At 49.1% G+C, this 21,839-nt stretch overlaps 2 protein-coding genes across 3 annotated transcripts in view; one reads left to right on the plus strand and one right to left on the minus strand.

Moving 5' to 3' along the window:
- Positions 1-21,839, minus strand: part of LOC120391382 (adhesion G protein-coupled receptor E5-like) — a 1,047,477-nt gene that overhangs the window by 922,218 nt on the left and 103,420 nt on the right. The window lies entirely within an intron of this gene.
- The window catches only part of TECR (trans-2,3-enoyl-CoA reductase), a 45,042-nt gene that overhangs the window by 10,362 nt on the left and 12,841 nt on the right, over positions 1-21,839 (plus strand). Inside the window, exon 2 of the mRNA XM_039515072.1 lies at positions 14,316-14,366. Within this exon, the coding sequence (XP_039371006.1) occupies positions 14,316-14,366 (51 nt within the window). The remainder of the gene's footprint in view (positions 1-14,315; positions 14,367-21,839) is intronic.

Below are 21,839 nucleotides of genomic sequence, written 5' to 3' on the forward strand. Positions count from 1 at the left end.
AGGGAGGTTAGAGAGGCTACAAAAGCAGAAAGTGCCGTAATAACGGGTGACTTCAACTAGCCTCATATTGACTGGGTAAATGTCCCCTTAAAGCGTGATGCAGAGAGAAAATTTCTAGACACCATAAATGACGGCTTCCTGGAGCAGCTAGTCCTGGGAACCCACAAAGGGAGAGGTAATTCTTGATTCACAGGATCTGGTCTAAGCGGCTACATCTGAACCACTTGGTAATTGTGACCATAAAGTGGTTAAATCTAACATCCCTGTAGGGGGGATGATACCAAAAAATCCCACTACGGTAAGGTTTAACTTTAAAAAGGGGAACTGTACAAGAATGAGGACGCTTGTTAGAAATTAAAAGGAGCTGTCACAGCAGTATGGGACTATTTAAAAACACCATCATAGAGGCTCAGACTAACTGTATACCCCAAATCACAAAAGACTTAGAGGACCAAAAAATGCCATCGTGGCTAAACAGCCGAGTACTGAAGGCTGTTAGAGGCTATGGGTATGTCTAACAGTAGTTAAAAACCTGCGGCTGGTTCATGCCAACTGACTCACGCTCATAGGGCTTGGGCTAAGGGGCTGTTTAATTACAGATGTTTAGGCTCGGGCTGGAGCCTCAGCTCTAGGACCTGCAAGTGGGAGAGTCCCAGAGCTCTGGGCAGCCTGAGCCTGGAAGTCTACACCACAACCAGCTCCATGAGCCTGAACCCTGTGAGCCCGAGTCAGCTGGCGCGGGCCAGCCATGGGTGTCTAACTGCAGTGTAGACATACCCAGAAAGGCACCTGTTAAAACTTGGAACTCAGATCTTGGTGAGGATAATAGGAAGGAGCACAAACTCTGGCAGGGGATGTGTAAAAGTATAAGAAGACAGGGGAAGGAAGAATTTGAGAAGCAACTTGCTAAAGATGCAAAAACTGACAGTAAGAATTTTTTTAAGAAACAGAAGCCTGCCAAAAAGGCAGTGGGGCCACTAGATGACCAAGGTTTTAAAGGAGTGTTCAGGGAATACAAACAAGGCCACTACAGAGGACGTAGGGGAGATCTCCACATCAGAGCTCTCATTTTTGGGCAACAGATCTGAAGTTCTGTCCCCACATTGGTGAGTCAATAGCAGAGGTTTTAGAACAAATTGATAAATAGTAATAAAAGTCACCAGGACCCGATGGTATTCACCCAAGAGTTCTGAAGGAACTCAAATGCAGAATTGCGAACTACTGACTGTAGTATGTAACCTATCACTGGAACATGCCTCTGTATGAAATGACTGGAAGGTAGCTAACATAAGGCTGATTTTTTAAAAAGGGCTCAAAAGGAGATCCTGATAATTACAGGCCGGTAAACCTAACTGCAGTCACTGGCTAATTGGTTGAAACTATAGTAAACAACAGAATTATCAGATGCATAGGTGAACACAATTTGTTGGGGGAAGAGTCAACACAGCTTCTGTAAAGAAGTCATGACTCACCTGTCTATTAGAATTCTTTGAGGGAGTCAACAAGCATGTGGATAAGGCTGATCCAGGGGATATAATGTACTTGGATTTTAAGAAAGTCTTTGACAAAGGCTCTTAAGGAAACTAAGCAGTCATAAAATAAGAGGGAAGGTCCTGTCATGGATCAATAACTGGTTAAAAGATAGGAAATGAAGGGTAGAAATAAATGGGCCAGTTTTCATAATGGAGAGAGGTTAACAGCAGGGTCCCCCAAGGATCTGTACTGGGGCCCGGGCTGGTCAACATATTCATTAATGATCTGGAAAAGGCAGTGAATAGTGAAGAGGCAAAGTTTGCACATGATCCAAAATTACTCAAGACAATTAAGTCCAATGTTGAGTGCGAAGAGTTACAAAGGGATTTCACACAATTGGGTGACTGGGCAACAACCAAATAGCAGATGAAATTCAACACTGATAAGTGAAAAATAATGCACATTGGAAAAAATAATCCCAACAGTGTGATTCCCACCCCCAGTCAGTGGAAAAACACTCGTATCATCATGGAGTCCAGTACCAGGTGACTTGGTCAGATGTCCCTGCTGCCATAGCTCAGAGGCTGTTCCCAGCATCCCAGGAAGGTGGGAGATTAGCATCTTCAAAGACCTATTGTTTTCCCTAATGGCTCTTCCCAACCCGTGGTCCAGACTGATTGCATTCTGTGGAGTGGGCGTTCCCAAGGTAAACACATTTGTAATAGATGCATAGACAATATTCCTGACTTCAGATACAAAACTGATACATGCATACAAATAGGATAATCATATTCAGTAAATCATAACCTTTCCAGTGATCTCTCAGATCACCCATCTTGCACAGAACACATCTTAGTTATGCCATAATCATATCATATATAAAACAATATCTCTAAAAAGAATATGGGGGCGTAGTGTCACAGTAACAGCTCTTGAAAATCTGGCCCTGCAATAATGCTTTCAAAGCACTTCGCAACCGTTAATGAATTAAACTTCAACCCTTTGAGCTAGTTCAGTATTACCACCTCCATTTTACAGAGGGAGAAACTGAGGCACAGAGAGGTGACGGGACTTGATCAATGTCAAAACTGGGAGTAGAACCTAGCAGTCTTGACGTACTCCTGTACGTTAGCCCCAAGCTCATCCCTTCCTTGTGCCCTTAGCAACCAGGGTGGATTTGATTTAAATCACTAGTCAGGAAGACTCGATTTAATCATGGTTTTCTACATAAAAGTGCATTTGTGTTGGTTGTTATAACCTTAATACATATTTTTCACAACTCAAAGAGATGTAGGTTTCATTTTTAGGAGGTACACACTATGCATTTTTAAACAGTGATTTATTTTTAAAACCTTTCAGATGAGTTTTACAGCTATATCAGAAAATGAATGATTGTTTTGTTATTTCATTTACCAAAGGTAATTGAAGCAGATATTTATGAAGTCACTGGGAGGTGAACTACCTCCAATTCATCATCAATATTTGGAGGATTTTCTTGCCATGTTGTATTAGGAGGAGAACATCACCAGACAGACATTTAAATTGTTTTATTTAACTAAAACAACAACGTTATGTATTCTGGATTTTTTTCTTCAACAGCAAACATAATATTTTAACAAAACAAGCATATGTCCCTCACTTCTCATGTTAATCTCCAGACTTCTTCTCCTTATCCTGATCTATTCCGCCCCCAACAATCTTCTATTCATTGAACTTTTTGAAACTTTGCACTTACAGAGCGATGTAAAGAATTGACTCTGTGTACACAAATTTGCAGAGGGACAATAGGGTTGAGGTCTGTTATTTCTCACCTCTATATATTATTGATTTATTTAAAAACATTTTTGCTGTTAACAAGCATGTTACCTCTGGAGACACAAATCCACAGTTTGAGAACTGCAAAACTAAGCATCTCTGATGGTATCTTCTAGACTGAGCACTGAGTCCCATTGGGTAGATAGAAAGATTAACCTAAATAATCTGTGCAGAAGCCCCTGGAACCCCGTAACATTGTGTCCCTAATCCATGAACTATTGGAACTCATTTACAAAACTTTTCTTAAACGTGACATGAATATATTGTCTCATACTATAGAATTAGAATTTATAATCCCTTTTCCATGATGAGAGAGATCTTTGAGCTATGATGTATCTTAATTAAAACTATCTTTAGATAGGTTTTTTCCTCAAAAAGCATTTTATCAAAAAAATCCAATTTAAATAAAAAAAATTGGATTAAAAAAATATTTTAAAAATCATTGATTTTTATCCACCCTGTCAGAAACTATCTGTCTGACCGTCAAAAGACAGGCTACTGGGGTAGATGCAGCATTGGTCCGACCCAGCAGGGCTGTTCTTATGTTCTTTTATAAAGATAATTCCAGCACAAGTCTTTTCTGTATCAGGTATTTTCTCAAACATCTTCCTCACTCCACTGGCTAATGATTCTACTGCTCTATGATGCTTTTGCCCTCTAAAAATAACTTTCTTTTCTCCTGTTCTAATGGACGAGTTTTCAGAACTAACGTGGGTGTCTGTAGCTCTTCCTCTTACCCTGCTGCTATTTCAAACGCACCCACAGGGGATGGGAAAATAACTCTCACTGCCAATATATGTCTGGGATAAGTGCCATCCACCTGCCAAGATATAGATCACTGCAAGTCCCCAAACACCTCCAGCGTGCTGTAAATCTGATCCCAAGTACCAAGTTTGTACAGGCTGCGTATGTGTAACGTGGGCCAGATTCTGCTGTCACTTATGCAGGTGTAAATCTAGTGTCATCCTGCTGGCTCCAGTGGATTTGCAATGATGTAACTGAGATCATAGCGTGGTCGTCGCTTTCCACATGGGGGCTGAGCACAGAGGGAGGAGAAGCAAACTTGAGTCAGAGTGAAAAACGCTATCGTGGGCCCTGAGCGAATGGAATGGAGAACTGTGCTGCTCGTTACACCTCACAAGGTGGAACAGATTACAGGGCGGTGTCTGCCTTGGAAACAGTCCCCGGGCCTTTGCTCTGCGCAGGGGAGGGGATTTCTGAGGTTCAGAAGTTCAAGGAGCATCTGATCGCCAGGCACAGACTGAGGCTGTTTATGTTCCCAGTTAGCAGGAGTTAAGGGATAAAGTTCCCACATTCCAGTGCTGTATGTGGTTACCCTTGAAGGGGGGAAGGGGCTGAGTCTGCCCCAGAAGAGGTCTCCTGTCTCTGAGCTCACCCTGTACAGAGGGAGTGGCCCCTGCTGCAGCTCTCTGCCTTGTGGGCCGTGACTGGCTCTCACAGACAAGGATTTTTGGTGTGTGTCACTTCCCTGCTTTCTGCTCCATGCCCTTTGGGGCTTGTGGATTTTGCAATGCGCGTCCCATTGGCATTAGCAAAGGCTAGTAGGAAAGAGCTGAAGTCCAGCGGCCCTTCCTTTAGTGCTTTGAAGGCTGCAGAGCCCACTGTTTGCTGGCATCAGGCCTGTACTAACATGGCCATGTTGTAGGATCTTCCTTATAAACAGCTCCGCTACATTCTTCTGATGAGTCGCTTAACAGGGATCTGCAGGTGGGGATGGTTGGGAGGGAGTTGGGCTCGTGCCTTTGTTTGCTTCTTTGAAAGTTTATCTAACAAGTTATTTTTCCCACTTAGTGTTCCCCCCCACCCCTAAAAATATCATGGCTATCTAGCCTTCTCTTCCTGTCTTATGCTGCAGTCCTCCCGGAGGACCAGAGAGCTTACCTGGGAGCTTTCTCATTGAACAGGTTGGGGTTTGGGATGAAGGTGCCAAACAACGTTCTTTGGTAACTACTTCCCACTCTTTGTTCGGCTTTCACGTTAAATTGCTGTTGCGCAAAAGCAACATTTTCAGTGGGCTGAATGCAGATCATTTCTCCGTGCTCAGGTTTCACATCCTTGGTGTTTGTGATGTAGTCCTCTGACAAGTTCTCCATCCATTGGGTCTTCCAGGAAAAGCTGGTAGATTAGACCCAAACTTCTATTGTTAATTTAACACCCTGTTTTTTTTCCTTTTAAAGAAGCCATGTACCCCCAGTCCCTACTTTTCCATCCTCCTTTTCTGTAATGTACTGGATTCATTGTCTTCTACAACTTTTGTTCTCTCCCCTCATTTGAGCTGATCTTTCTGGGGTCTCTGCTGGTGGAGGAAGATATTTGGGTTTGCACCCACACATTCAGTCTTTGAGTTCTCGCTCTCTCCGCTCTTCAGTTTGGAGCATGGTCTTTGTAGCCCCTTAAAACCAGATTCTTACGGGACAGGTGCAACCAGTGATAAAATGAATCGAATGGTGGAAGGAAGGATCTGTGCAAGGGAGGCTTTGGGAATCGAGCGTTGCGTGACTCCACTGCTATCCAGCAACCTAGAGAAGGGTGATTGCAGTGTAGGTCCCTTTTAGGGTACTGGCCTCTGAACAACTCAAGGACTGCTGAGACTGCTTCTGGAGAGGCGCCTTGACCAGCCCCCCTTGCTGCCAGGAGGGGTCTCATGGATGATGGAGCTTCCAAGGCAGGAAGAGCTGGAGACTCCTCCAGGGGGGATCTGGCCTCCAGTTAATTTACCAAAAAGTGTCTCCTGAACCCAGCACTTTATATAGATTGGTCATAGCTTCTCTGGTTGGTTCTCGATGCTAAGGTCTGCCCGCTGCTAAGGTCTGCTTGGTGCTACAGCTAGTGAGGCGACTTCTGAGCGGTCGTTGTCACAGCACTAAAGCGACAGTGGCTGGCTGTGTCTCTCCTCGTCGTTAGAACACCCTTTCTGGTAGCTGTCAAAGTTGTCCTAGAAACAGCAGCTCCACAGGTGCTCTGCAGTCAGCCTGCCAAAGCAGGCCTTACCCAGTGCTGGGTTTCCCATGGATGGGGCCCCTTCCATTCTGGGGTCGCCAGTTCAGTGGAACTGCCTCTGGGACCCTCTGCTCTAGCAGATCAGGGTAAATGAGGCTTTTAGAGATGCAGCTTCCTGATGGCCAAACAGCCCCATGCATGGGCGCTGAGTGTGCACCACACTCCCTAGCCTAAGGGGACACGACGTGCTAAAAGGGGCTGGGGTGAAGCTGTGTTTCAGGCGGGAGCATCTCCTGCCCTGTGGTAGCTATACCTTGTACTGACCTCCTAGCTGCTGACGTTACAATCCTCCAGCAGAAGGTTCCTTCGTTGTCCAGCCCATGGTACCCAGCAAAGGGAATGCTGCTCCTTTAGGAGAACTTCCCCTGTGTGGACGAGACTGTCCCTGTATTAAAGCCCCCACATGCACTGGCCATGAGATCCAGTCCATATCCCAGAAGTCCCTGCACCTTTCACCAGTACGGAGATGGCTCGTGCTTCTTACAGGAATATGATCAGCTCATCTCGTTCAGTGTCGACTAGAAGAGAGCCTGGTAAATGGGGAAATAGAACTCCCTCCCCATCCCGGCTGTGTCCTGGGCCTTGTCTCCTCTCTGGGGAATAGCCCCAGTTCAGCAATTGGAGTAACTGACCCTTAAGCACAGACAAGAGCACGCTGAGCTTGCGTCTGGTTCTGAGACTATACATGGATTCTGGGTTCTGTTCCCGGCATACACTGAACCGCAGCTGCCTGACGCTTTACCACATGCCACGCCCTCCACTGCTGGCCAGCCTTCCCCGAATAAACACGGGTTGAAGCAGCCCGCAGCTTCCTGAGGGCTTTGGCTCTCTGCCCCGCAGCACGCACTGTTCCAGACACTGTGTGCTGAGCCTATGATCCCCCTGCAACCAGTGTCCATAGGAATGCCCCGGCCTCTCCCCAACCATGCCTGGATTCTGTCCTTCCCTAAGAATCTCCTTCTCTGGGTCCTGGGAGGATTAGTATTCAACATACTGAGCATGCTGGCTGGGCCCAGCAGCCAATCTCTGTCAGAAGCCCACATACCAGATGCTCTCTTCTGAAGCATGTGCCAGTTCTGCTGTGTCCATCCTGGGGAGCAGCAATGTTTCCAGTGGTTAGAGCCGGGGGGGAAGTTGGGAGATCTGGGTTCTGTTTGTGGCCCCGCCCTGAAGGACTGAGACCGTGGGTATGTCATTTTGTGCCTCAGTTTCCCCCTCTGTGAAATGAGGATAATGATACTGACCCACCTTTGAGATTCTCAGATGAAAAATGCTGCCTAGGTGAAAATTCCTGTCTTCACTTGTGGGGCAGCTGGCTCCTCCCCAGACACCTGTTTGTCCTTCCTAGTCACCAGCCTGGACTTTGGAGTCTGAGTCATAGTGTCAGCTATTGCTGGAAAACCGCAGTCCATCTACAGTAATGCATGTGCCATTTACACCAGAACAGCTTCACCCTACCCCCACCAATGGGCTCTTCAGTAGTTACAGCAAGCAGAGTTTTAAGCCCTGGGCTCATGATATGTCTGATTATTGGCAAGTTAATAATTGCTTGTGTCCCTCTGGTGTTAAGAGGCCAAAGCAGGTGGCTCGATTTCAGATGGCGCACGCTTGCTTTCTAATCCGCTCCAAGCGGGCCCTGTGACTGGGGATCTCTAGGGAGAAGTTGTGCAAAAGGAGAAATAACTGCATGTGCCCATTTGATCCTGCTAGTAACATTTTAGCCTGTCTCATTGCTAGGGATACGTACCCTGCACACATGCTAGTGGCTTTTCACCACATGCTGTTGCTTCTGTCTTCTGCTAGATCTGTGTTGAGGTTCTTGCAAGGAAGCTCAGGCAGTTAGTCCAGACTCAGGGTAAACTTTCTCAGTACCCAGATTGGTGAGCCCAGTCTGTGCAGCGTAACGCACCCTGGCTGTGTTACAGTTAGCAGCTTTTCCTCTGTAGCACAGAGTTATTTAGCAGGGATGTCCCTTACCTTTCTGTGCCCAATGGGCTGCTCCACTGTCCCTCTGCTTTGCTCTTGAAATGAGCATGGTTTCTGTCTCCAGCTCCGTCTCCAGTGGAGAGTCTTTTCTTTCCTACGGGGATCCCATGGGGGCCTGCAGGGTCGTGGTGGTTTGAGATCGATTTCTCTGATTCCAACCACTTGCTGATCCAAGCTCTCTTGATCTGTGCCTCTGCCCAACCCCCTTCTGGTGTAAGTCCCCCAGTCTGTCCCTCACGTCCAGGGTCGGCTGTTTGTGTTTTCAGATATTGACTGGCTCAGCCGTATCTCTCCTGCTGCTTCCCCTGCATGAGATTCCTGTTGTTTCCAGGGTTTAGAGGCATATGATAAACCACCCTAGCCTCTAGAGCCCAGCTTCTATTAATACACCTGCTTGGACTCAGTCCTTCCGATCTGCTGAGAGTGCAGAACACGCGCTCCCTGCCCCCTGCAAGCAGCCATGGGCCGCATCCTTACAGAGCCACGGCTTCACGGAGACCCATCAGGAACGAGAGAGGCTTTCTCCCCTTCTGTTTGTGGATGTGGCTGGGAAGGAGGTTCGGGGGGTGGGGGGCAGGGAAAGGAAAGGATGGGTTACAGACCCATTTGCTTACGTGCACCTCTGTGCCGTTTTGATCTGATTTTTGTGTAGTGTTCCCCTTGAATTTAAAGCCTTTCCAGTCTATGCATCAGGGCCCCTGAGGCATAGACTGTGTGTGTTATCTTTGCGACAATGTCGGGGAGCCTCCGGGTGCATGTGACACAGTCCCTGTCCCTTTCTTTCCCAGCTTGTCTGGGGGCAGTTTTCAGAAATCCACAAGCTCAGGAATTTGTCACCTTCTCCACCGCTTCAATGCAAAGTGAAAATAATCCCAAGTGTCCCTCGCAGCTCTCCGGGGAGAGCCGCAGGAAATGGCACTCTCTGCCCTCTGAATTCTGCAGATACCCATAACTCCCCGCCAGCTGGGAGAGCGCTAACTGAACCCCCCCACCGCTGTGAACTTTGAACTGTTTCATAATATCAGAGGGGTAGCCGTGTTAGTCTGGTTCTGTAGAAGCAGCAAAGAATCCTCTGTTTCATAATAATTAATAATGCTCTGGCAATGAGCAGAAGCGGCAGGAGAAGGAGAGAAACTGTCTGCTAGTTTTTGTAACCCTGTAATCTTTGCATGGGCATTTAAGGCCTTTTTTCTGAGGTGCTGAGCAACTGCAAGTCTGGTTGAAATCAGTGGGAGCTGAGGCAGATTCAGAACGACTCCAAATCAGGCCCTAAAACCTTTATACTCAGTAAATTGGCTTATTCTTATTTGTGTTTATCGTAACACCTAGAGGCTCCAGCTGAGATCAGGGCTCCATTGTGCTAAACCATGTACAGACACTGAGGCCAGGTCTACACTATGAACTTACATCGCTGTAACTATGTCACTTAAGGGTGTGAAAAATCCACACCCTGAGCAACGCAGTTACACTGACCTAACCCTTGGTGTAGCCAGCACCCCGTTGCCATAGCTACTGCTTCTGATGGAGCTCGATCAACTATGACAGGAGACGTTCTCTCACATTGGCGTGGTAGCATCTCCACTGAAGCGCAACAGTGGCCCAGCTGCACTGGTGCAGCGTTTTAAGTGTAGACCTGCCCATAATAAGACACCTCCTCTTCCCAGATAATCTATGGACCAGACAGACAGAGGGAGGGAAAACAGAGGCACAGAGATTGGAAGCAACTGGCCCATGGTTACGGGGAAGGTTGGTGACAGAGAAAGGAGTAGAATCCAGGTCTCTTTGATGATTGATTTCAGACCGTGGTTGTAGTACTTCACCCAGGGGAGAATCGATAACGTGATCTCTGCTCCGGGCTTCCTGTTGCGTTCACTGCTGACGATGCCTTTTTTGGTTCAAGGCTGTTGGGAATCCTTCCTGCAGCTACCAAAGGTAGAAGCTCCTGTAGTAACCCCTTGCTGTGTTCCAAGGAGACCTGCCTAGATTTTTCTCTATTCATCTCTCTCCACCATGTGCTCTGATTTCAGAGTAGCAGCCGTGTTAGTCTGTATCAGCAAAAAGAACAAGGAGGACTTGTGGCACCTTTAGAGACTAACAAATTTATTCGAGTGTAAGCTTTCATGGGCTACAGCCCACTTCATCAGATGCATGCAGTGGAAAATACAGTAGGAATATATATATACAGAGAACATGAAACAATGGGTGTTACCATACACACTATAAGGACAGTGATCAGTTAAGGTGAGCTATTATCAGCAGGAGAGAAAAAGAACTGTTTGTAGTGATAATGAAAATGTCCCATTTCCAGCAATTGACAAGAAGATGTGAGGAACTGTAGGGGGGGGAAATAGTTTTACTTTGTGTAATGGCCCATCCACTCCCAGTCTTTGTTCAAGCCTAATTTAATGGTGTCCAATTTGCAAATTAATTCCAATTCAGAAGTCTCTCATTGGAGTCTGTTTTTGAAGGTTTTTTTGTTGTAATATTGAGACTTTTAGGTCTGTAATCGAGTGGCCAGGGAGATGGAAGTGTTCTCCAACTGGTTTTTGAATGTTATAATTCTTGACGTCTGATTTGTGTCCATTTATTCTTTTACATAGAGACTGTCCGGTTTGGCCAATGTACATGGCAGAGGGGCATTGCTGGCACATGATGGCATATATCACATTGGTAGATGTGCAGGTGAACGAGCCTCTGATAGTGTGGCTGATGTGATTAGGTCCTATTGTTGAGTCTGAACTCTTTATGAACTGAAACTTAACTCAGACTACATGTCTCTCTGTCTGACTTTTTTCAAAAAAGCTGCCTCCTGCGAACTCCTCCCTCCTCCCCCCCCCCAATAAGTAGCCATAAGTAGTCCATCTCCTCTTTGTCTTCTCCAATTTTTTTTTTTTTTGTTTTTTCCTGTAGAAATCTGATTTTGATTTGATATGCATGATATGATCTAATAATTTTTTTTTGTTACTTAATTATAAATATACCTAATCAAAAAATTAAACTTACTTTTACTTTTTTACTAGCTAGTGAGAAAGTAAGGGATGGATCAATGTCCCGATTTGTTGGTCTCTGTCTGATCTCTGAGCTCCTCTCTGAGCCTGAGCACCACTCCGCACAAACTCGGGTGCTGGAGAGGTGAGTAGGACTTGCTTTTTACCTAACACTATGATGGTATTCCCTGAATAGATATGTGGACAGAGTTGGCAACGGGCTTTGTTGCAAGGATGGGTTCCTGGGTCAGTGTTTTTGTTGTGTGGTGAGTATTTGCTTCAGGTTGGGGGGCTGTCTGTAAGCCAGGACTGGCCTGTCTCCCAAGATCTGTGAGAGTGATGGATCGTCCTTCAAGATAGGTTGTACACTGAGCACTGAGTTTGTCGTGGGTAGGAATATGACCCGAGGGTCAGACTTCTTTTCACAGGCCATGAGCCCCTGCAGCTCCCATTGACTGCACTTGGAGTTGCAGGTGGATGCATCTCTGAAAACTAGACCTATAACTCTCAGGGACAAACTTGGCTGTGTTGTAATTTTGTGATCCCCAGGTTGGTTTGGGGGTTGCCAAGTGGGGAGAGGAAGAGATCTATCTTCATTATTTAAAACACGTAACTAGTGCTGTATCTTCTCCACATTTGAGATCAGTGCCACCTCCTTAAGTCCCTGAGGGTATGTCTATCCGGCTGGTAGTGATCGATCTATTGGGGATCGATTTATCGCGTCTACACTAGATGTGATAAATCGATCCCCGATCGCTCTGCCATCTACTCCGGAACTCCACCGCGTGGGAGAGGCAGAAGCAGAGTCGACGGGGGAGCGGCAGCGTTCAACTCGCCACCGTCCTCACGGCCAGATAAATCACCTAAGATACTCCAACTTCAGCTACGCTATTCGCGTAGCTGAAGTTGCGTATCTTAGGTCGACTCCCCCTCAGTGTAGACCTAGCCTATGAGATGATCTGCAAGTTTCCCAGATACTCCAACAGAATGATTAAAACTTAACGGCTGGACATCACCCAAAATCTGAAAGCTTCCTCCATCCTGGAGCCCAGTTCCCATGCTGCCTGCTCTGAACTCAAACCAGGCCTTCTGCAGCCCCTTTTAAAAATGCAATGTTAATTCAAGTGTGAACCGCCCACAGACTTCTCACTCTTCTGTGCTAGCCAGTTCTAACTTTTAGCCCGTTCTCAGAAGTTTGCCTGATTGCCTGGGGAGAGGGTGGGGCATGTTTCATATGGTAACGACATTTCGTTTTTGCTCTCAAAGAGCAGTCCCTGTTCTGTTGCTCCCAGACTGGGTGTTGCAATATTGTAGGCATCTGTGCTCCTAGCAGGCAAGTCTCAGACAGGCTAGTTGATGCACAATGTCATATCCCGCACCCTTACGAGTAGGAAACAAATACTACTACTTTCGGGGAAAAATCCTTAACCAGGCTTAGCTTTAGGCCTTTCTGCTTAAGCCAAGAGTCAGTGTCACCTGTGTTAGCAGCACCAGAGCCCTAGTGGAGATGGTTTGTCAGCTGGTTAGGGTGTGTTTTAAGCACCATCTCTTCTAACCCTGCTCAGAGGAAGTCTAAGGTGCTTAGTGATGAAATGGCAGTGGCAGCCCATCTCTGCAACAGAGGTATTGCTATAATATTTCCCTGGTGGAGTCGAGGCTCTAATCTGTCAGTACAAAGCTTCCACTGCTTTGATTTGTTGAAGATGGTGGTAGGGGGGTGCATTAAGAATAGGTGGGGGGAGAATAGGGAAATCGGGAGAATGCAGTTACAGTGAAAAAATATACTGCATTTAAAACGCAGTGAGAAGAATAAGCCAATGGTCCTTCCAGCAGAAGATCTCCCCAAAGCCAGGGCCGACCTTGTCATGTGTGCACTTGGGAATTCAGGAATTGCTGGACTGAGACAGACCTGGAGTCCATCTAGTCCTGGGTCACGTCACTGAAGCTGGCCAGTGCTAGCTGTCTGTACTATGCCTACTGTAGTGCCATTTCCTGGTGATGGGGATGGAGATGTCTGTGAATGCAATGAGCAGCTTTTGCCTTCAAGTGGGAGGTTTTATCGTAGCCACTGTAGTTTCAAAGACAACTCTTATAAATGCCTAGCTGTGTATTTTAAACCAGCTGGCCCCTTTGTCTCAGTTATATCCTGCAGCAGAGAGTTCCATAGATGAATTATGAATGTTATTTTTTTAAGTAGCAGAGGGAAATCCATCAGTCTGTAGGGCTGATACAAACGAAACCATTACCGAGCACCATAGGGGAGATGACTGTTTAGTTCATATCTGTATAGCACTTAATGCAATAGATCCTCCTTCCAGATTGGGCCCTCTAGGCATTGCTGTAATGCTGACAGATAGATCTCACAGGAATGCAAACTCTTGCTGATGTGAGATTAGCACCCGATCAGCTCCTGGGGGCTTGTGGGTACTTCAGGACAGAGAGACTTTCACCAGGCTGGGTATGTTGTAGCCTGCAGTGGCCCATTTAACAACTGCAAAGTCTGAATGTGAGTAACAAATCCGGGTGAATGCGGGGGGGTGGGGGTGGGCGTTTATCCCCCAGGGTGATGGCAGTGCCTTTAAAAGCTCCCTGGTAGGAGCTGCTTGCTTGTGAGGAGCTCGGCTCAGTTTTATATTTAGCTGGGTGCCGTAGTGATTCACCTCCCTGTGCTATCAGGTTACGCCTGGGAATCAGCCTGCAGAGCAGACCTCTGCTCTCCTGGCTGGGTCCGGTTCATGGGGCGGCCCCTGGAATCCTCCCAGAGCAAGGGGAGCTCTCACTGACCCTCGCTGAGCCTTGGAGAAGCAGCTCCCTTAGGAATCTGCTGACTGGGACCGCCAGGGCAAAGCTGCAGGGTTGAGTCCCAGGCTCGACACGCTTCCTGGGGTTTGCTTGTAAAACTTGTGGCGAGGCATGGACCCGAACGTGGTGCCGCTGGAGGGGGGCCAGCCCCTCCTGATGAGTCTGAACGGCATCGGGCTCAAGCGTTACCCCAAGGCCGTGAAATCTAAAAAGGCTGTTCTTTTCTTTGAGGTGGAGATCCTGGATGCCAAGACCAGGGACAAGCTGTGCTTCCTGGATAAGGTAGGCCCCTGCCCTGTGCCCTGGGAGGCGGGGTGGCTGCTGTGGTTACTGTAAAGATGCCCCCCTGGGCCCTGAGTCATTTCTCAGTGGAGGGTGGGATTGTCCTTTCCAGAGCGAAGCACGTTCTCCCCTCCCTTAAAGCCATCCTCTGCCTCCCAGCTACAGCCCCAAGGCAGGTGGTCATGAGCAATGACACCGTACAGCCAGGTCTCAGCCTTGGGCTTCTGAGCAGCGGGGTTTGGCCACCTTGTCTCAGCAGAAGGAAGATCCTTTGGTGCACCAAGGCCCTTATCTTTGTCCCCTTACGGGCCTTGAGAGGTGCGTGCTGCCTCTGCCCAGGGCAGGGAACCCCACTGCCTTGCTGAGCGGCCACTGGGGTTTTCGGTGTGTTCAAAGTGAGCCAGCAGGGGTAGGGATGGACTTTCAAACGGCCGTGGGAGCGGAGAGCTCAGGGGACTGACCGTGGGGGACACAGACGGTTGGAGCCCTTTGCAGGCTGGCAGTCGTTACGCACCTTGGTTGAATTTGCTGGGTCTGGGCCCGGTGCCTAGCAGACAGGCACCCGCATCCCAAAAAGCAGCCAGTGGGAGTGGCCCTCGCTGGCAGCCTTAGCAGAGAGGGAGGGGATGTTGGCGTGGGAACAAGCTCTGCTCTGCATGCTGCCCTGGTGCGGCCCAGGCTGTGAGTACACACAGACGTTCAGGGTGTAAATCCAGCATCTTTCATCAGCCTTAATGTAACACAAAATACTCCCACCTGGTGCAGGCTCAGAGGCAGGGAGCCCCAGCCGTGTGGCTTTGGCACCTGGGCCACATCCGGGGCTGAATTCTCATTCTGAAGAAGAGTAACTACATTCCTGGCCTGCTGACTTTGCATGCATTTCAGGCCTGGCCTGTTTACACACACGTGGGTTAATTTGCACGGAACTGGCGGTGTGTGTTGGGGGTTTTCTTAGAAAGAGAAGAAAACACAAACTCTCGGTTTCTTTAGTTTAACAAGTGCCTGCAGGCTGAGGTGCTTGGGGGAGTTACAGTGGCTACACAGAAGGAAGCCGCGTGCAGTGTGGCCGTTTGTGCTGATTCCACCTGCAACGTGTCGTCCTTCAGCCACTTTATCAAATGAGATGGGGAGCCAGCGGGATCTGATGGCTAGAACCTGGGAGGGAGACTGGGGTTCTAACCGGAGCTCTGCCGAAGACTTGCTGTGTGATTTGGGCTAGTCCCTTCCCCACCGTGTGCCTCAGTATCCCCCCATGAGATGGGGATAATGCTACTCGCTCGCCTTCAGAAAGTACCTTGGTCTGTGAAAAGGTGGAGGCCGGTTCCTTGGAGCAGGGAAGCGCCTTCCTGTGTGGTTTGTACACCTAGCACAATGGGGGCCTTGATCCTGATTGTAGCCCCCGGTGCTAGTGCAGCATGAACAGCAGTAACGATGACAGGCACATGTTTTTAGCAGGGGTTAGCCCCGGGACCAGGCTCCCAGGGAAGGGGTGGTGGATTCTCTGTCTCTTGGTGCCTTCGAGACAGGCTGCCTTTCTGGATGATGCTTTACCCAGACAAGTTGCTGGGCTCAGTGCAGGGTGACTGGCTGCCGTTCTGTGGCCTGTGAGAGGCAGGAGGTCACATGAGAGGATCTAATGGTACCTTCTGATCTTAACATCTACGAATGAATCTATGATCCTGTGGCCTTTTTTGGGCCACCTGCCAGGAGGACGCATGGAGTCTCCTCTCCAGGCCAGCTACTAGAAAGAGGTGACTGGCTGTGTGGGCAGTACAGGGGGCTGGGTCTGTGAGAAACTCCTCTACCCGAGAACTGCCACCTCACACAGCATGCCTAGGAAGGAGGCCCAAAGGTGCCATCCACTGCACTTGTGCGGCTGTTCCCTTCCCAGCCGGTGGGTGCCCACACGATCTGCAGTGGCAGCTGCCTAGGTGTAAATACCTCTTCTGCCCCATCACCAGATGCAAAGAAGCTGCAGCGTTTAACGAGACGTGCCAGAGCTGCCCAAACAAACCTCACTGCCAGTCCGTGTGTCCTTTATAGCAGTTGGTGTCAGCTGCCCAGCCTCAGAGACCAGCTCTCCCAGATTCTGAGAGACTCACTTCTGTGCCCCCCCCCCCACCTGATCTGAGCTGTTCCCTTTCCCTCTGGAGACTAGTCTTTCTGTCCTGCCACTGCAGATCTTCTCTGTTTCTGCCGCCCACCTAGCTGCTTCCCATTTCAAGCCCCACTTCTCTGCTGGCACCCATCAATCACTGGTGCTTGCCCTTACCAAGCTAAATCCCAAAGCAGGGGGCAGCCTCGTCCATGCCCCCAAATCCTAGCTGAATGGACTGACTGCCGGAGTGTCAGCGAAGGCTTGGAGTTCCCCAGGGGCTGCCCCTGTGACACCTGCACAGTTGCACGGACACCGCTGCTGGGAGACAGATTTTCCCCTGCCTCGGGCAGGGAAGGGCCTCGGTCAGAACCAGAGCCACCCTGTTGGCCATGCTGACTGAATCTGTCACCTTGATGGGGTGTTTCCTGGTTGCTGGCTGCCATCTGGGGATCACCAGACACAGCCAGCACCACAAACCTGTGACTCCATTAGCGTTGCTGCTTTGAAGTGAGCTTCCCCTCATCTTTTGCAGCATCTTCTGTGCTCAAGCAAAGGAGAGATTAGTTTATGAGCTCAAGTGCTCTCCTGCCAAAGCAGATTGCTGTGAAGTGTCTTGCGGGCAGTGGGTGTTATAACAATCCCTTGCTCTAATCTAGCACTTTTCATGCGTAGATCTCCAAGCACTTTACAAAGGAAGGTCGGGAGCATCATCTCCATTTTACACATGGGGAAACTGAGGCACAGAGCAGGGAAGTCACTGACTCAAGGTCGCTCAGCAGGCCGGTGTCAGAACCAGGAGTAGAACCCACAGACGAGCCCCAGTCTGGTGCTCTATCCACTAGGCATCGCTGCCTCCATTGATGTCAGGTGCTTTGGCTAGCTATTGGGGAGGGCTAAAGAGGAAAGATTCCCCATAAACTCAGCAGGCTTTGAAATGCAGCTGTGCTGAGGTCAGCAACTGTGCACGTGGCACCGTAGGACCCCCATGCCAACTTTCTCCAGGCCCAATCCTGTGGGCAAACTGGCACTGGTGGTTTAACTTTGTGCCTGGGTATGATACCCCTCTCTGAATAAAGCCAGTGTGAGTTGTAAATCCGTTCAGACTGGCAAGGAGGAAGTGGGAAAACTAAATATAGAGACGTGATTAAAATAATCCTGTGATGGGAGTAATCAGAACTCCTTCGTGTGCTTTTTGCCCAAGAGGCTACCAGGAGCATTCAGCAGCAAGGCCTGAATCTCTTCCCTCTGCTGAGCTCTGGGCTGAGCAGTGGCACCTGGGAATTCACTGCTCCCTTTGCAGGGCACCCACCAGAGCCAGGAAGCGCTGAGCTTCAGATCTCGCTCTGTCATGCCTGCATATGTGGCCACACAGCAGAGATCAACAGTTCAGGATCTCCTGTACCGTGCAGGTCACCATACCTTGCAGAGGCGCAGTGACTGTGATCCCAAACTTGGCTTTTTGTGGGTCCTCTAAAGTGCAGTCTTAAAAGCGCCCTGCAAAGGGAAATGGGCAGGACCCCTTTTCTCTGCTGCTTTTAATGAAAGGGTGTCTCTGTTCAGTTGAATGATGGATTCAAAGATTCAGATCTCATCCACCCTGGGAGACTCTGGCGTACTGGGGGTCTGTGGGCATTGTGACAACCCAAGTACCAAGGAAGTGAAATCTGCTTAACAGAGAGGGGAATGAATTCCTAGACTATTTAAAAGTCTTTGGCTTTGTGGATACTTCTTCAAGGGAGTCATTTGGGAGAAATAAAATCTCTTCCTCAAAGATTCAGCAGCCCTGGCTCTTAAGATTAATTGATATTAAGGCCAACAGGGAGCATTAGATCATTTAGTCTGACCCCCTGTATAACACAGGCCAGGGAATGTCATCCAGTTCTCTTCATAGCGAGCTCAGTCAATCTGTGCCTGACTAAAGCATCGTCCAGAAAGGGCGTCCGATCAGAACTGAAGGCATCAAGAGATGGTGCATCCACCACTCCCCTTGGGACTTTGTTCCAATGGCCTCTCCCCCCTCTCCCCCCGGCCAATGTTTAAAGTTAAATGGTGCCTCCTTTCTAATGTGAGCTTGTCTGGCTACAGCTTCCAGCTGTGGGTTCTTGTTCTGTCCTAGGCGCTGGCTGGGACCTGCCGCAAAAGCAGACTTGCCTCGCCTCATGTTTAGTTTTTTTTTTAAAAAAGGGCAGAAAATTTATTTAAGACAAACAAATAAAACTTCTCCCTTCAGAGCATTTTTCTCCCTCCTAGAGAAGCGAACCCCAGTGCTTTCCCTTTAGCCCGTCAGATCCTGCCGCCTTCCAAAGTGTCAGGTTGCTGGGGAGGGTGGGGGTCTCCCATGGTTTACTGTTTTCACTTGGCATGTGGGTGCCCTGGATGTGACCTTAGCTGTACAGTTTGGGGGGGGGGGGTGTCCTGCCATCTTTTGCAAAGGAACCTAGTGATTCCTCCACTTCCCAGCATCTCTGTGAGCAGCACAGACTTGAAGCAGCCCCGCACTGGAAACGAAGACAGGGGATGACGGCGTCTGAAACTTTCTCTAGCCCACCCTGGACTTTCCGCAGGGCACCGTGAAGTAGCAGTAGTGATCCAGCAGGAACATCCTGGGGCTGTGGAGTGAAGCCATCAGCCACCTCCAGAGAGAGAACTCCAAGCAGGTCTCTGCCAGCAATGATTACCAGCCCTCCGGAGAGGAGCCGATCTCCATGTTACAGTGGAAGAACCGAGGAACGCAGAGGAGGTCGCATAATGAGTCAGTGGTAGAGCTAGAGAAAGAACCCAGGAGTCCTCTTGCCCCCCCAGTCCACTGCTCTCTAAGCACAAGCTAACCATGCCCTCAAAGGAACTGAGAAGTAAATCTTAGTGTAATTTAAAAGGGAGGCTCTGCTCTGAAAATTGGCTGTAAAAATGGCCTTTCCGCACTGCACAGCTCTGTTCCCTGTGTGTGTATCGGACGGAGTCGGAGCTCCTGCCAAAAATAAGTTCTGGCTGCTTCTTGCTCCTCTTACCCCTGAAGAGTCAACACAGCTGCGGGAGAGGCAGCTGAAGTCTATGTCTTGTGCATCGTCACCAGCACTGTTCCAGTCATTCACGTCTGGACAAACCGCCAATGCACTGGCGTGGGTGTTGCTGAGGGCAGTCGCAATGACTACTAGCGATGCATGAGAAGGAAGGAACCAGCTTGATTCTCTGATTCCAGGAGGCGGGGCCTAAAGCCATCTTGTGCCGTGAGCCTGTTGGACCTAGAGTCGCTGAGAGAGAGATGGTGGCTGTGCGGCTGCATTGGGGCCATCTTAGAGTCCCTTTTCAAAGCAGGACTGTCCTTTCTGTGGGTGTCAGTCTCTTACTGTCCTGCCCACAGAACTAGGCAGGAGCCTTATAGCCGAGCACTCTGCCCAGCATTGGGATGGAGGTTGGCTCGGTCCCCTAGCCAGTGCCCCGTTTACTTTCTTCTTTTCTTTTTTGCACTGTGCCATGTGATTGAAAAGGCTTTAAGGAACCCACGAGTGCCCACAGCACATTCTGCCTTGCGCTGAATGCAGCTTTATTTTACTTGTCCTGATTGTTGTGTGCCCCCTTTGTCTGGATACACAGAAGCCAATCTCAGGCAGGACAGGGCACTGCCACCATTTCACTCTGTATCTGCTTCCCCTCTCTGTGTCTCGGTGTCCCACTCGGTGAAATGTGGCTGCTGACGCTGCCCCGCCCAGCTCCCAAGGGTGCTGCGAGGACTAATTCCTGGTTGCAGACGGGGTGCGCTGCAGACGTGCTGAGTGTCCTCGTCCATAGGAGGAGGATCTCTGACGCTTAGTCACTTCGCTGACTTGTAAATTTCATTAGCCTGGCTGAGTCTAATCCCACATAATCTTTCAGCCAGGCTGGGCTCTCGCCATTGTCGCAGGATGTAAACCCCTGGCCCATGCTCTGGAGTACTCGCAACACAGTCCCTTGAGGGCCAGAATGACTCCTCTGGGCCCCGCAACGAAATGCACAAGCCCAGTTCTGCTCTGAGCAGCTTCTGTTTGTTTGGGTTCCTTTGATTTACACTATCTGGCTGACTGAGAGCTTTCTCAGGCGGGAGCCAGGTCTCCCCACTGTGGGAGTGGCCGTCAGCTGTTGTAGACACCCTACACCAGCACCTGCTTGGGTTAGCTGGGTTTGCAGTGGGCACAACCTCCTTAAATGTACGTGTCTGGTCCTGCAGTGATTCATAGATAAGTTTATGGAGGGGATGATATGATGGGATAGCCTAATTTTGGCAATTAATTTGGCAATTGATCTTTGATTATCAGTAGGTAAGTATGCCCAGTGGTCTGGGATGGGATGTTAGATGGGTTGGGATCTGAGTTACTGCAGAGAATTCTTTCCTGGGTGTCTGGCTGGTGAGTCTTGCCCACATGCTGAGGGTTTAGCTGATCGCCATATTTGGGGTTGGGAAGGAATTTTCCTCCAGGGCAGATTGGCAGAGGCCCTGGAGGTTTTTCGCCTTCCTCTGCAGCGTGGGGCACGGGTCACTTGCTGGAGGATTCTCTGCAGCTTGAAGTCTTCAAACCACAATTTGAGGACTTCAATAACTCAGACATAGGTTAGGGGTTTGTTATAGAAGTGGATGGGTAGGATTCTGTGGCCTGTGTTGTGCGGGAGGTCAGACTAGATGATCATAATGGTCCCTTCTGACCTTAAAGTCTATGAGTCTATAACACCCTTTAGCCCAGGCATTGTCAGCGTTTTGGGATCTGCCCAGGGAAGACATTGGGACTGAAGATTCTAGAGGAACAGAAGATTCCCAGGAGCTGTGTGTGACAGCTGTCACTTTCGGTGAGGGAAACGGCTGAACCAGTGTCAGGAGCAGCAGAGTGCTGATCTGTGACCAGCTTCACCCAGCTGCTGACGTGCTGTGTGCACAGCAATACGCAACACTGCCTCGCATCCGCCCCACTGGGGAGCAGGGCGTGGACTCCATGCATGCCAGGATCGGGCCCAGAGCTAGCCTGGGAGAACAACCCTTCCCTTTGAAACCATTTTCCTAACTCGGAGTCATGCAAACCCTGACAGCAGCTGTGCTTCGACCTATGTACAGGGACTATCAGAGAAATGGCCCGGTTAGTCCAGCATCCCAGCTGCTTCAGAGAATGGAGCAGGAAACACCCCAGTGGAATTACTTGCCCTTGAAAGAGGTTCCTTCCTGAGCCCTGTGAGTTGGTGCTGACAGCTATTAGATGTGTTACGGTAGCAGCGAGAGGCCTGTTGTATTAATTTAGACGGAATAAAGGGGCCCAAAGAATCAAAGGTGTTAACATGACCTGTCATTGTCCAGCACTAAACAATGTTCAACAAGGGGTGGGGTTTGGCAGAGACTTCAGCCTGCATAGTAC

The sequence above is a fragment of the Mauremys reevesii genome, linkage group 25 (assembly GCF_016161935.1).
Source record: "Mauremys reevesii isolate NIE-2019 linkage group 25, ASM1616193v1, whole genome shotgun sequence".
In the NCBI taxonomy this organism is placed as follows: Eukaryota; Metazoa; Chordata; order Testudines; family Geoemydidae; genus Mauremys; species Mauremys reevesii.